Raw genomic sequence first — 15,854 nt, 5'->3', positions numbered from 1 at the left:
ACGCTATTGGTGCACATATTACTTCACACATTTACACACATGCACGCATACACTGCACTCAGTTAAATAAACAAAACAAATCATATTTGGTTTCTAAAATTTCTTTTTTCCATCTTACATTTTTTCATATATATACACTGGAGACGACCATATATTCTGATTAGAACAGAAAAATATGCAGGCAGAAAAGTCTACCTGAAGAAAGTCCAAAATAAAGGGCTTTTGAATTTTACAAAAGCAATGTAAAATTATGCTTTATTCAAAGTGCAAAATAGAAAGACAAAGAGGACAACAGAGATATGTTCGATTCCTAATATGCACGCAGTTTATACAAAAACTGTGATTTTCTTCGAAAAAAAAAAAAAAAAGCCTGCCAATACAATGAAAAAGGCCACCCACAGCAGTCACTGTGACAGAGAAGTCAAATGTAAAAATGAACACCCCCATACTAAAAGCAGGAATACAAATAAATGTACAACTGAGCTGTCTATGGTTTTCATGAACATCCACAATAAATTCAATAATTTTCAGTTGAAGTGATGTGAAAATTGCACTTGTAATACAATAGCAATACATGTATGTCATTCAATCACACCATTAAAATGTTTTCTCTGCAAAATACATGACCCTATCACAAACCTAAACACATTTATTTTGGTAAACAAGGATCAAAACAATTGTTATAAAATGAAGAATTATATCGCGCGCGTATCTCCAGACTCGGACTCAAGGCGCAGGGATCTATTTATGTCGTGTGAGATGGAATTTTGTTACACAATACATCACGCATTCACATTGACCAGCAGATCGCAGCCATTTCGGCGCATATCCTACTTTTCACGGCCTATTATTCCAAGTCACACGGGTATTTTGGTGGACATTTTTTATCTATGCCTATACAATTTTGCCAGGAAAGACCATTTTGTCAATCGTGGGATCTTTAACGTGCACACCCCAATGTAGTGTACACGAAGGGACCTCGGTTTTTCGTCTCATCCGAAAGACTAGCACCACCAAGGTTAGGAAAGGGGGGAGAAAATTGCTAACGCCCTGACCCAGGGTGGAACTCGCAACCTCTCGCTTCCGAGTGCAAGTGCGTTACCACTCGGCCACCCAGTCCGCTGTTAGCCAGTTGTGTTTCTCACGGAGGCCTGCTGATGTTATAATGGCAAGTTCAGCACAGGCAAAACTGGTTTTATTTTTGCACGTCTTTTCATAAAAGATCTGTTCTGTTAACACATTTGTGATATAACCAATAAGTTATTAATCCAGTTTGATCATTGATTATTAATCACATAGTGTTGTGTCCCATTGTTACATTTTTGTGTGTTTTTATTGTATTTTTGTCCAAATTCATGTAACCCTGGGGGTTTCTGAAATAAATTTTGTCTTGCCTTGCCTTGCCTTGTTCATCAAAAACTGATGTTGACTTAACTAAAGCTATAACATGCATGCATACATTCGTGCAGTATAATTGAAAAAGATGATGAAGCATCCATCATGAACAAATTTAAAAACTGGGCAGTTTTAACATCTGAATCCCAATAGTCAAATACATATTCCTGTATAAAAAAAAACAGTACAGCCGAAACCCCCCTTTTACGAACCCCCCCCCCCCCCCCTCTCCTTCAGGACCTTAATTTTCAGATTGTTTCTTCATAGCTTCTGTAAATTTACCTCCATTTTAAGACTCCCTCCTTTTTACATTTAGTCAAGTTTTGACTAAATGTTTTAACATAGAGGGGGAATCGAGACGAGGGTCGTGGTGTGTGTGTGTGTGTGTGTGTGTGTGTGTGTAGAGCGATTCAGACCAAACTACTGGACCGATCTTTATGAAATTTGACATGAGAGTTCCTGGGAATGGTATCCCCGGACGTTTTTTAATTTTTTTTCATAAATGTCTTTGATGACGTCATATCCGGCTTTTTGTAAAAGTTGAGGCGGCACTGTCACACCCTCATTTTTCAATCAAATTGATTAAAATTTTGGCAAAGCAATCTTCGACGAAGGCCAGACTTTGGTATTGCATTTCAGCTTGGTGGCTTAAAAAATAATTAATGAATTTGGTCATTAAAAATCGGAAACTTGGCATAAAAAACATTTTTTTTCTAAACGATCCAAAAACAATTTCATTTTATTCTTCGTCATTTTCTGATTCCAAAGACATACACATATGTTATATTTGGATTACAAACAAGCTCTGAAAATTAAAAATAAGAAAAATATGATAAAAATTAATTGTCCGAAATTGATTTAGAAACAATTTCATCTTATTCCTTGTCGGTCCCTGATTCCAAAAACATATAGATATGATATGTTTGGATTAAAAACAAACTCAGTACGTTAAAAAGAATAGAGATACAGAAAAGCGTGTTATCCTACTCAGCGCGACCATTACCGCACTATTCTGGCTTGTCGATTTCACTGCCTTTGCCACGAGCGGTAGACTGACGAAACTACGAGTATGCGGTCTTGGTGAAAAAAATGCAGTGCGTTCAGATTCGTTCTGTGAGTTCGACAGCTTGACTAAATGTTGTTATTTCGCCTAACGCGACTTGTTAAAAACTGATTTCTCATATTTTGGGAGGTCTCAAAAGGGGGTTCTACTGTATAAGATCACACAGCTTTGGGTGCTTGGAAGGACAGATCACTATAGTGCAACAAAATAGCTGACATATTTTGCTTTACAGTGGTACCTGCCATGAAAGAAACCTCTGAAGAAAGGACACAGTTGCCTCCCACGAAGGGACACCTACTGTTGTCCCTTTGTCTATTATCTTGACTAAAATATACCTGTTGTGAAAGGTAAACCTGCAATATTGGAACATTTTTGTCTGGTACCAAGGGTGTCCTTTCATCACAGGTAACACTGTGCTGTATCAGCCTTTGAAGAAGACACTTTGCCGAGCATAAGAATTAATACATCAAAGACAAAAATCGATGAGTTCTGTATTTTTGTTCCATCACAGATACTCAAAGATGCAGTAAACTTGCAATGCCATAGTTGATTCCAAGCAGACTGCCATCATTGATTTTCTTTTTATCAATAGTTACAAACAAAGTGATTGAAAACACACACACGCACATACACACACACACACACACACACACACACACACACACACACACACACACATCTATTAAACTCAAACAAGAATACAGTGGAACCTATGTTAAACTACCTGTAAAAATCTGAGAGAGAAAAAAGTTTTATAAAGGTCAAAGTCTAGCTAGAGGTAAACTTCAAGACTCCATGAAGGGAACATTTTTTGGGGAAAAGGTCTTAAATGAAAGGTTTTACTGTATTCTATTTAGAGCAGTCAATGACAGGCTACATACTTCCCACAATACATGTTATGGAATGTCGTTAAGCAGCAAGAAAGCACTGAAACTCTTGTTAATCACAAATAAATTTTGCCGACATTTCTGCAGATCTGCCAAACATTGTTCACAGTGGGGAAAAGGAAACTTGAAGGGCTGCCTTATATTTTGGACATTTTAAACTTTTATGCTTTAACTGCCACTTTGGTAATTCACCCCAAAAATTAAATCTCAGCAACACCCCCGTAAGTTCAACAGAATTCAGTCTGAAAAATTACGGTTTGGTCGGTAGGATTTGACATATCACATGCAGCCTCTGAACATTTTGTGCAAAATATCCATAAAAAAACAACAACACCACAGTCAAGTTAATCTTTCCAAATAACATGCACAAGTACAACAATCAATGAAAAACTTGTGATAAAAAAACTGGCCATCGTGATTAAAACCACAACAATTGTTGCTCTATGCTTTGGATTTGTACATTATTGAGCTTTTTAAAAAGAAAACAACACAAACAAAACCATGTACACACACACTTCAAAGACTTTGAATCAATTAAATTAGCCGTAATCCACATAGACAAGAAATTCCTCCGAGGTAGGAAAAACACCCCCGTCCTTACCATTCTCACTGCCACCAACTGAGAAGGTTATTTCCCTTTGACCATTAATTTGGTCCCTCTATAAGTCCTTGTAGAATCTTAATCCACCAATAACTCCCTAACCGTGTGTTTGACTGGTCCCAATTTTTGTAAGGACCGTCTCAGGAATGTATAGAACCTGTTCACCAAGTTTGGTGACGATCGGTCCGTTCATTCTTGAGATCTATATGCGAACACAAACACACAAACAAACACATCGACCGAATCCTATACACACCCCTATACCGGGGGTGTAAAAACACAAGTCAATCGAAAATAGAGTATACATGTACAGCAGAACCTGCGATGTGTGGACCCTCCCATAAGAGGACACCTCCCTTAAAAGGACACCTTCTCTTGTCCCTTTTTATATTATCTCTACCAAAGTATACCTGTCATGAAAGGCCACCTGCAATGTAGGGACACTTTTGTCTGGTCCCAAGGGTGTCCTTTCATCGCAGGTACCACTGTACCTTCAATACTACTTCAAAAGTCTTGCTATTAAATATAATTAGCGAAGGAGAATTAAGGCACACTTAACCATAGCAATGTATACAAAAAGGCTCCAAGATAAAAATTAAAAAAACACAATCCAAGAGAACAACATAGAAGGATAATAAAAGACAACCCAAGCAAGACAGGTACCTTTATGATTATAAAGAAATGGTTAATAAAAGATATGAAAAGCCACAAACAAATTGTCACTGGTCCATTACATTGCAAAAACATACATTGACATCTGTCAACCAAAATGGTGTGTGTGTTAGCAATTCGATGAGCACTTCGCATTTTGTTGTGTTTGAACGATTGTATTTATTGATTGTTCACAAGCCAAGCAACATTCCCGTGTATTCCACGTGGTTGTAATAAATCATGTCTTACATAAAAATGATTCACAAACTTTGACTTTAAATGTGAGAACAGCATTAAATGGAACACTGAGAGTGTACTTCTGTTTTTCACTTTCCCAAAAAGCTTAAACCAATCTATCATCACCGAAAGCACCTATTTCCCTCACAAACCAACCCCTCTAGTATCCCATCTTCTCCGGGGGTGGCGGCGTAGCGACATTAAAACCTGCCGGTGGCGGGGGAGGAGCCGCATCACCATGACCTTGGTCATAACCTTGACCTCCAACAGCCGCATCGTAGGGAGGAGGAGCAGCGCCTTGAAATCCCTGCTGCAGCAGAAGCGGGCGCTGAAAGAACAGCTTGCACGTTTGCACCACCGTTGTCATGCCGACCAGTTTGGTGTCTGGCGTCTCCAGGATGCAGGCTAGTTCCCACCCCTTGTTCCCCATGTCCTGGATCACCGGCTCCCAGTTGGCTGAGGTGCGGCTGCCGCCAAAACCGGCCTTGATTTCGATCTGGTGGTCGACCACTGTGCCTTGGTACACGGGCCTGGGGTCGTTCATCCGCGACACTGGCTTCTCAAACATCCACATGGAGTTGAGGGTGGATTGACCGCTGAAACCGTGCGCCTGCGAACACACACACACAAAGGATACAGTGGAACCCCTTTCAAGACACCCAACTCTAGTTTTAAGACCTTCCTCCCCTACCTCCACCCCCTCCCCTTTTTTTGTGGGGTGCATTTTGTGCCAATCAAAAACCGGAAAGAAAAAAATGTCTCACACACACACACACACACATACATTCACACACACACACTATTGTTCCTAAAGTGTGCTGCACTTATTTCTAGCCATTCCTGAGGTTGAAGTTTCTAAGCTTCTGGTTACCTGTGTATGTGTTGTCATATCCATGAAGATTTCAATGGTTACCTGTGTATGTGCAGTCATATCCATGAAGATTTCAATGGTTACCTGTGTATGTGCAGTCATATCCATGAAGATTTCAATGGTTACCTGTGTATGTGCAGTCATATCCATGAAGATTTCAATGGTTACCTGTGTATGTGCAGTCATATCCATGAAGATTTCAATGGTTACCTGTGTATGTGCAGTCATATCCATGAAGATTTCAATGGTTACCTGTGTATGTGCAGTCATATCCATGAAGATTTCAATGGTTACCTGTGTATGTATCGCCATATCCATGAAGATTTCAATGGTTACCTGTGTATGTATCGCCATATCCATGAAGATTTCAATGGTTACCTGTGTATGTGCAGTCATATCCATGAAGATTTCAATGGTTACCTGTGTATGTGCAGTCATATTCATGAAGATTTCAATGGTTACCTGTGTATGTGCAGTCATATCCAATAAAATTTCAATGGTTACCTGTGTATGTGTGGTCATATCCATGAAGATTTCAATCAGTCTCCATCCCTGGCCAAGGTTTTGAGCCAAGGCACCGATCCAGTCGCAATGTACTTGAGGCACGGGTCTGAATCCCATCTGAATGGTGACGCCGATAGGCACGGACACACAGTTGTAGACATACTTTTCTGGCGTCGGTGTTTCTGGCACTTCAAAGAACAGATCCACTCCCATCACTGAGGAAGAAAAAAAGCATGACATAATATAGGGCAGTGGAACCTCTGTATTAAGACCCTCCATTTTCAGACCTCTCTAGTTTTTTTGTACACCTCTGGAACCCCCCCACACACACACACACACACACACACACACACTTTTATGCCCAATTGCTTTTTCAGATTTTCTTTTCATAGCCTCTGTAAATTTGCCCCCATTTTAAGATCTAATAAACAAAAGGGTAAAGAGGATGAAAGCCGCTTGTTCATTTCAATATACGTTATTTGCGTTTTTGACCAAAATATGACATTTTACACAGATCGAGACAGTCATTGCTCTCCGAGACCGCGATAGCGGTCGAGGTTCTTCTTCTTCTTCGTTCATGGGCTTAGACTCCCACGTTCACTCAAGTTTTAAGCACAAGTGGAGTTGTACGTGTATGACCGTTTTTACCCCGCCATTCAGGCAGCATACGCCGATTTCGGGGGAGGTATGCTGGGTATTTTCGTGTTTCATGGATTACAGGATCTTTTCCGTGCGCACTTGGTCTTGAGCTTGCGTGTACACACGAAGGGGGTTAAGTCACTAGCAGGTCTGCACATAAGTTGACCTGGGAGATCGGAAAAATCTCCACTCTGAACCCACCAGGTGGCAGCGACCGGGATTTGAACTCACGACCTCCCGATTTGGAGGCCGACGTCTTACCACCACGCCACTGCGCCCGTCTAGCGGTCGAGGTGAACAATGACTGTCGAGATCTGTGTAAAATGTCATATTTTGGTCAAAAACGCAAATAACCTTTATGTATCGATCGAATTGCTTTCAGGTACTGACTTTGTTGTTGTTTTGATGATTGAACGAGCACACACACATGCAATCAAACGCATAAGCTTCATATTTGGGCGTTTCAGGTTGACCGAAACTTCAAAGGAACTACAAAACACACGTCATGTACTGACTTTGTTGTTGTTTTGACGATTGAACGAGCACACACACATGCAATCAAGCACATGACGTGTGTTTTGTAGTTCCTTTGAAGTTTCGGTAAACCTGAAACGCCCAAATATGAAGTTTTGTAGGCCTCTGACGTCACATGGCTCAAAGAAGGGAAATCCAATGTCCAATCGATACATTGCTTGTTAGCCTCTCAGTTCTGCATAACTCTGACTTACTCTATTGCACATGTTGTATCCATTTAGAGCGCTTACTTCCCTTTGTTAATCAGATTTTTAAATAGTGCTCTGCCTCATTTGCTTAAGATTCGCCATTTTAAGACTCCCTCCTTTTTAAGACCTGCATTTTCTCAGATTTTGTGAGGCCTTAAAAGAGGGTTCCACTGTACAAGTATAAACTCACTGGGTGAAACGCCGCGCATGGCCATGCCAAAGTTCTGCTGCTGTTGCTGTCCGGTCATTTCGATACAGACGAGACGCCCCCCGTCCTGCGTGTTGCGAGCGATGCTCTGCAAAAGGTGGCTTGTGTCCGACATGATGGTCTGGTTGTTACTAAAGGAGATGATTCCTGTGTACACCCTCTGCAGCTGAAGCACAGACTTCTCAATTCGCAGCTGCCATCTTTCTCGAGGCGGGACACTTGGGTAGCGGCAGAAAATGCCCTGGAAACCAAGGACAGGAAAAGTTGTACATATGCTATATTGTGCAATACAGTAGAACCCCCTTTTAAGACCCCCCCAATATAAGACTTCCTCTCTCTTAAGACCTTAGTTTCTCAGATTTTCTCTTCATAGTATCTGTAAATGTACCTCCATTTTAAGACTCCCTTCTTTATAAGACCTGATTTTCTCAGATTTTCGGAGGTCTTAAAAGGGGGGTTCCACTGTAGCAGAACAATGGTGACTGCGCGTGAGAGCGAGAAATAAAAAGACCAACAAATATTGTACTTACGTAAGTACAGGTTTTTTTGGTCTTTTTATTTGTTTCTTGTGCCAGACCTGTGTACCTTTATTATTTTGGAGCAACTTATAACTATTTTTTAGACTTTTTGGGGGGAAAAATACTCCATTTGAGTCCAGACTACGATTTTCAATTTTGCTTCAAATTAGGTTTGTGTTGCTAATGTTGGCGTTTGTAACCACTGGGTTACTATTTTGGTCATCAGATTACTATTTTTTGTCTTGACCATTACTCTTGTCAAGTGTTGGGGGTAAACAGGTCTGCTTGTGCGCTTTTGGGCTAAAGGGACAACATAAAGTCAGTGTTTTGAACCCAACTCTGTCTTCTGCTAGCTATAGTGATAGACCTAAATGTAAATAATATCAAACATGGAGACTACCATGCGAACTGAGGAAGAAAACAAACTTTGTTTGTTCCGCATAGCTATATAGACCGTTTAGGTATCTGAGGAGCCCTTGCGAAATATCAGTGAGACATAGCTCTTTGTTATGCTTTGGGGGCGGGGATGTAGCTCAGTCGGTAGCGCGCTGGATTTGTATCCAGTTGGCCGCTGTCAGCGTGAGTTCGTCCCCACGTTCGGCGAGAGATTTATTTCTCAGAGTCAACTTTGTGTGCCGACTCTCCTCGGTGTCCGAACACCCCCGTGTGTACACGCAAGCACAAGACCAAGTACGCACGAAAAAGATCCTGTAATCCATGTCAGAGTTCGGTGGGTTATAGAAACACGAAAATACCCAGCAGCATGCTTCCTCCGACAACGGCGTATGGCTGCCTAAATGGCGGGGTAAAAACGGTCATACACGTAAAAATTCCACTCGTGCAAAAAACACGAGTGTACGTGGGAGTTTCAGCCCACGAATGCAGAAGAAGAAGAAAGAAGAAGTTATGCTTTGAAAGTCGCAAGATCTACAATCATCGGCCTCCGCAGCACTGGCGAAATAGCCAAACAACATGCTTTGCTATTGCTTTCAAGTTTGCTAGAGCTTGGATAGGGTTTATTGGATGAAAGAGACGTTAAAAAAAAAACCCAACCATAGTGCATGGTACCTATGGTGAAATGACATAGTTATGACTGCTGAAATTATCAATTGTCTTTTCATAACAGGAAGTCCTTACTCTAACAACTTGTTTGGTACACCTATGAATTTGTTGAAAAAAATGGTACATTTCCTTCCAAACCCAGCTTAACCTTATCAGTATCACCATCACAGGGCCGGGTCAAGCCGACTTTGAGTGGTTTGGTTTGGTTGATGCAAAACAATTGTCGTCGTCGTTGTCATCATCATCATCATCATCATCATCGTTGCCGTCATCGTCATCATCATGATCGATCATCAATAATTATCATCGTCAATAATCATCGATTGTCAATAATCACCGCGATTTACCTGAAAGCTCAAGGCAACAGACGGGTTGAAAAGCCCTTGATGTTGCTGTTGGCCAGGGATTTTGTAGAACGACAGAAGCCGATATCCCTCCTGGTACTGTGCAGCAAGAGCAGGGTAGTACTGATCGATGTTGCTGGTAACCATCGGTGATTGTGAGAAACTGAACGTCAACTGTGTGCTTATCATCACCTGCCAAGGAAAAGAAAAAAATCAATAAATGAATTCGAATTGTTCCAACTGATAAAAGAATAGGGAAAGAATTAAGAAAGAGCCTCCCCTGGATGGATTTTTTCTCCCCCCCCCCCCCCCCCCCCAAAAAAAAAGAAAAAAAGACTTGTTTGTGTTTGGTAGTTTCTTTTCTTGTCTACATTTTCATTTTTTAAACCTTTTCTTCAGTTACATGGAAAATAAACGTACAAACAAACGGTAATGGCATGCAGCTACATGTACAGTGGTACCTGCGATGAAAGGACACCCTGGGGACTAGGCCCTCAACTACAGGTGGCCTAACTGTCACAGTGTTGTTCTCAAGCCTCCATCTTTGGTCACTGACAAATAGTTTTTTGATCTGACGCATTGCTCTGACCCCTGGCTGTTAGACCGTCGTTTTGTTGTTGACATGTATGGGGCCTTTGAGTTTAAACCATCAATTTTCATACTAAATGAACAAAGCCAGGGCATTAGGATCTATACTTAGTTTTAATCCAGGTCCAACTGATGTCCTAGCTATTGCCGTCTGGGAACAACACTGCTGTCATGACAGAAATATTTATAGACCAAGGGACAACAGAGTGCGTGTGTTCTTTTACCGGATCGAGGGGACTCACAGTGCAGGTACCACTGTACAAACTGTAGCTATCTGTGCTGGTACCACTGTACAAACTGTAGCTATCTGTGCAGGTACCACTGTACAAACTGTAGATATCTGTGGGTACAGTGGAACCCTTTGTATAAGACCTTCAAAAATCTGAGAAAATAATTTCTTAAAAATGAGGGAGCCTTAAATTAAAATGGGGATATCTTCTTCTTCTTCGTTCATGGGCTGAAACTCCCACGGTCACTCATGTTTTTGCACGAGTAAATTTGCATGTGTATGATCGTTTTTACCCTGCCATTCAGGCAGCATACACCGTTTTGGGGGGAAGCATGCTTGGTCTTTTCGTAATTCTATAACGCACCAAACTCTGACATGGAATACAAAATAGCGGTATAAATCTAGACCAGAGCTTATGACAAAAACAAAAAGGGAGATAGTCTTTAAAAGGGGGTTCCGCTGTACACGAGACACAGGTAAATTAACTTACCTGTGTGTTGACAAACTGGTACTGTGCAGGTGGGCCTGGGTAAGGTGGTTCCTGTTGCTGATGCACAGGTGGGGGAGGCTTGGTGGACAACACCTTGCCACCTTGCTTGGAGCTGTCAGCACCCATCTTATATGGCTAAATGTTGTTAATCTGAAACGTAACAAATCAAACAAGATTCCAGAAAATTCTTGTACAGAAAGAGCAAAGCTAATGCAGTACATCAGTCCTTTCCCTCCACTCCCTGTTCGAAAACAAGATAATCTCTATTAGTTGTGTCTAATGTCATCCATAATAATGAATGCTACCTTGGACAATTTCTTACAGTGACAGTGACACAGGGGTCGATATATATGTCTCTTGCCGTATTGGCGATCGGGTTGTGATACTGATATGATAAGTTTGTGAACATCCAATCCACCTAGACTTTTAATGTTGCGAAATGGCAAATGACATACAATGCAATGTTTGCCACTATGTTTGTTTATCTCTAACTCACTCAGTTACTTTCGTGATTTCGCAACTTGCGAGGTTACCTACCTTGCGAAATCAACGCAGGTAAGCTTCCTTCGCTGTGAAAGGAGAGAGCTCTATGTTTACAAGTAAACAGGAAGTAGGCCTAAATATCAGCACGCACATGCGTACTAGCTGACGGGTTAGCAGACGACACAACAGGTGGCTGTGCCAGAGTGAACACACACGCGCACACACACATATTCAAAATGAATCAATACAAACTATTATTAAAAAAAACTTTTTTTTAAACGAAACAACTGTGTTGTTTTTGTCAATTATTTCAAGCAATTATGTTTTTAATTTTTTTTTAGATTAAAAAGATTTTGAATCTAAAACTGACTAGGGTGATGCAACTTGTTTTATTAGTTTCGTGCTACTCTATATATTAGTGTGTGTGTGTTTTTTTTGTTTTTGTTGTTTTTTAGAATCAAAACTTTTAATGTTCGTTTTCCGTCTTCACTAAGACAGCTTCTTTGATAAGAAAATACAGGCAATACTGACTGTTACAGTATACACTCAATACATACACTGCACAATAGGGCCTACACGCAGTCTGAAATGCCAGCCCTGTAAGTAACGATCTTAGTTGTCTTACTCACCGACTTTCTTCTTCTTCTTTAATTACCTGACATCCAAGTAGGATGCGCGATAGTTAATTACGACTCGTGAGATGTGCAAGTTATCGATCAACGGCTTTTAACAAGAGAAATGACCTTTCTTCATGGCACTGTGACCTACACGTATCTCAGTTTCTCTCAGGCACCGCCCTTCTCGTGTGAACATTCCGACTCGATTTCATTCCCTCACTTCTCAAGATTTACGCGGTTCGTGACATTTCCAGGGCATCGATGTTCAATGAAAATAACTGCGTTCCGTTGTGACTTCTGCAGCGACACGCTTGCACATTGTCGGCTACTTTGTTTCGTGGCATGGAGATCAAGACATTCTTTAAAGCTACGCTATCCACATACAGAACTTCCCGTTTGTCAAAATTCTAAAGCCGCCTCGCTGAGTAGCCTTAATGATTATTTTCATGTTCCATTTCATTTTCATTACTTTACTGTCCCATCGCTGGGAAATTCGGGTCGCTTCCTCCCAATGGAAAGCTAGCAGCAACGGAGTCGCGCTACCCAGGTGTCTGCGTGTTTAGGTGTATTCAGCCACCTGCACTTATGACACTGGGAATGACCAAGGTCTTAATTATGGGGGCGAGGACGCCCCCATTCTATACGGATAGTTTAGAGGTTGACCATGGGCAGCGCCATTTTGTTGTGAAATACGTCATCAGTTTGTGTACACAGGAAGTTGTGACATCCGTCACCCTATGGGAGGGGTGAAGGCAACATTGTTCATCTGTAGAAAGTTGTGAAATCCGTCACCCTATGGGAGGGGTGACGTCAAAATTGGTCATCACAGAGTTTGTGTAACACAGGAAGTTGTGAAATACGTCACCCTATGGGAGGGGTGACGTCAAAATTGTTCAACAAAAACATGATATGTCGCATTGTGCAGGGTCAACTGCAACAAACTCAAACCGAGCCATTCATACCTAGCTGTATTTGAGTGACTTATATACCCGACATTTTTATTTCTTATTTTTAGCACAGGTGTAGGAAAAATCATGAACCAAAATGTTATTTATTTTCTAATTTAACATTTTTTTTACAAATATGACCATGGTCTTTTAAACATACAGTGACATTAAACATTGTTATGTTAAAAAAAAGAAAAAAGAAAAAAAGCTTTTGTGCACAAATCAGAAAATACATTGTACATTTTACCTACAGGCCAAACAGTGTCTGTTGGCGGCAAAGGGCCCAGCAAGTTGCTATTTTTAGATCGATTAAAAGTTGTCAAGAACAGGCGCTTACATTTGGATGTGTCCACTGATAGTAGGTTTGGTTGTGATCAATCAGAATGATGTAGGAATAAAAATGTATGACAGTTTGGTATGATGACATGTAATTCAAATATGCTGAAATGTAATATTATACATGATATAATATTATTATGGCTGTTGCCATGACCATGAACCCCAAGAAAGGTTTAATGTTATGTAAAATCAAAATACCAAAATCAAGCACCTACTAATCTGATCTACGGTGCGGCTTGGACCTAATATGGATGGACACGCAACTCGCTCAGCCAGCCAGCGCTGCGAGACTTACAGCGGCCAACTTCGCCGCGGCGCGCTCACTGGCTCAGTATTGAACTTGCGTCAAGGCCGATGCGCGTAGATTCCCAGAATGTTTACTTTCGGTTAGATTCTTCGACAGCATTCGCAGAGGTGACTGCCGTATTGTGTACCGCAGTCAGAAGTAATTTATTACTTTTGGGAGTTTAGTAACGTGATATCAGTTTTCAATTGTTCGTTCACTTATATTGCTTTCAGATTTAACACACAAGAAACAGTAGCACGGTTTTCGTTGCGAAAATGTGCATTGGCAGTGCTACGCGATCGAATTGTGTATTATGTACACGCGGTGTTCTTCTGGAAAAGACCGCGTCAGTCGTTCAGCCCGCGAGCGGTGGGATGGGGGGGTTCACATGGTTTGTTTGTTTCAGAACCACACCCATATACACACATTTCACATGTAAACCATTTGTCCGCCCCCTGTCGATATTTATCGACTAAGTTCCTTGTTGTGCCATTGTGGTGACACTGACGGGGGTAGGACATGGCTTCCGTCTCTGGGTCCGCTGCACATAAAGTTAGTTGACCCGTGTCCGTCCCGGCCCGAATTCGGAACCCAGGCTGCGACCTTCCGATCACAAGTCCAGCGTTCTACCAACTGAGCTACCTGAGTTAAAGGCACACTGAGTACGCGGCCTCCCGTAAACCATCATGCACAGATACTGCCATGCGGCCTTCACACGTTTTGGATCGTTTTATAAAAAAATAATTTTAATTACAATTTTCAGATTTTAATGACCAAAGTCATTAATTAATTTTTAAGCCACCAAGCTGAAATGCAATACCGAAGTCCGGCCTTCGTCGAAGATTGCTTTACAAAATTTCAATCATTTTGCTTAAAAAATGAGGGTGTGACAGTGCCGCCTCAACTTTTACAAAAAGCCGGATATGACGTCATCAAAGACATTTATCGAAAAAATGAAAAAAACGTCTGGGGATATCGTACCCAGGAACTCTCATGTCAAATTTCATAAAGATCGGTCCAGTAGTTTACTCTGAATCGCTCTACACACACACACGCACAGACAGACAGACACACACACACACACACACACACACACACACACACACACACACACACACACACACACACACACATACACCACGACCCTCGTCTCGATTCCCCCTCTATGTTAAAACGTTTAGTCAAAACTTGACTAAATGTAAAACGAATTAAGAATAAAAAAATCAAAATAAAAAAGAGGAATAAAAATTATAATTTTATATTTCTGATCTGCAATTGCTTTTCGAATAAAACAAAACGAGGAATTGAAGCCTATGTTTTCTTATAAATATTTATGCACATGTTGCCAACCAAAATAATTCGATTCAATTCTTTCAACAGAGTTGCTTGCATTTTTCGATTTTTAACACCAAACATAATTTCGTGCACTGTTAACTCTATTTGTTTATCCAGATGTACCCAAATATAAAATTCTATCTGTTTCCAAAACTCAATCACCACTGGGCAAAAGAGAAAAAAGTGTTCTATATAATCAACGCTATTACTACAATATGAACAGACATTGTCCTCCACAACTTTCATTTTACATAACATAATGTTTGTGGGATAAATATTGTGAAGTAATTTCCATTGTAATACACGCAACCTTGTTTCTTTAACCAATTCAAAACTAATCAGCCAGTCTTTCTTATCAATTTCATAATTAAATTTCCTCCTCCAAAAGCCAATTGCACACGGTTCAACAACTTTCATACTTACTAATTCTTTTCTAAACTGTTGTGCGCTGTGTACTTTCTTACCACGATATGAGGGGATATCCATCAAATCAATTTCTTTCTTTCCGTGCATCGTATTATGCATTACATTCAGAACAACAGCACGAACCATGTTATATTCCAAAATTCTCCGTGGGGATTTTCCTAAAACATCACAAATGAACTGATAGGAAACAAATTCGTTTCTGTATAAAACATCATGTACACTATTAAGACCCTTTCTCGCCCAATCTTCAAAATACAGTACATTTCGGGCATAAGCAAAACATTGGTTATTCCATAAAAGCGGATTAAATAAATTATCATCAATACATAAGCCTACGTTGTTATCAAGCCAGGTTTTCAAAACAATTTTCCAAAATTTGGATTTGACAAGTTCACTCCCCTTTAGTCTACGA

The 15,854-nt window shown here is 40.7% G+C and overlaps 1 protein-coding gene across 2 annotated transcripts; it reads right to left on the bottom strand.

The window, feature by feature from the left end:
- Nucleotides 1–85: 85 nt before the first annotated feature.
- Nucleotides 86–11,624, bottom strand: LOC138968241 (uncharacterized). Of its 2 annotated transcripts, none has more exons than XM_070340798.1 (6): nucleotides 11,547–11,624; nucleotides 11,010–11,159; nucleotides 9,706–9,894; nucleotides 7,761–8,019; nucleotides 6,210–6,424; nucleotides 86–5,444 (listed from the first exon to the last, which is right to left on the bottom strand). In XM_070340798.1, exons 2-6 carry the CDS (start codon nucleotides 11,133–11,135, stop codon nucleotides 4,995–4,997), a joined length of 1,239 nt encoding a protein of 412 aa, XP_070196899.1. In that variant the 5' UTR covers nucleotides 11,136–11,159; nucleotides 11,547–11,624; the 3' UTR covers nucleotides 86–4,994. The 2 variants fall into 2 exon arrangements, with proteins under 2 accessions (XP_070196899.1, XP_070196900.1); XM_070340799.1 differs by lacking the exon at nucleotides 11,547–11,624 and adding an exon at nucleotides 11,332–11,454.
- Nucleotides 11,625–15,854: the final 4,230 nt, after the last annotated feature.

This window comes from Littorina saxatilis, linkage group LG6, assembly GCF_037325665.1.
Source record: "Littorina saxatilis isolate snail1 linkage group LG6, US_GU_Lsax_2.0, whole genome shotgun sequence".
Classification (NCBI taxonomy): domain Eukaryota; kingdom Metazoa; phylum Mollusca; class Gastropoda; order Littorinimorpha; family Littorinidae; genus Littorina; species Littorina saxatilis.
This window is presented reverse-complemented; position numbering and strand designations above follow the sequence as displayed.

Coding starts and splice junctions, on each gene's coding strand:
- LOC138968241 (XM_070340798.1), bottom strand. CDS start 11,135: ATGGGTGCTGACAGCTCCAAGCAAGGTGGCAAGGTGTTGTCCACCAAG. Junction 6,425..7,760: donor CATGCGCGGCGTTTCACCCA/GTGAGTTTATAC, acceptor TTTCTTCCTCAG/TGATGGGAGTGGATCTGTTC. Junction 5,445..6,209: donor ATATGACCACACATACACAG/GTAACCATTGAA, acceptor GTGTGTTCGCAG/GCGCACGGTTTCAGCGGTCA.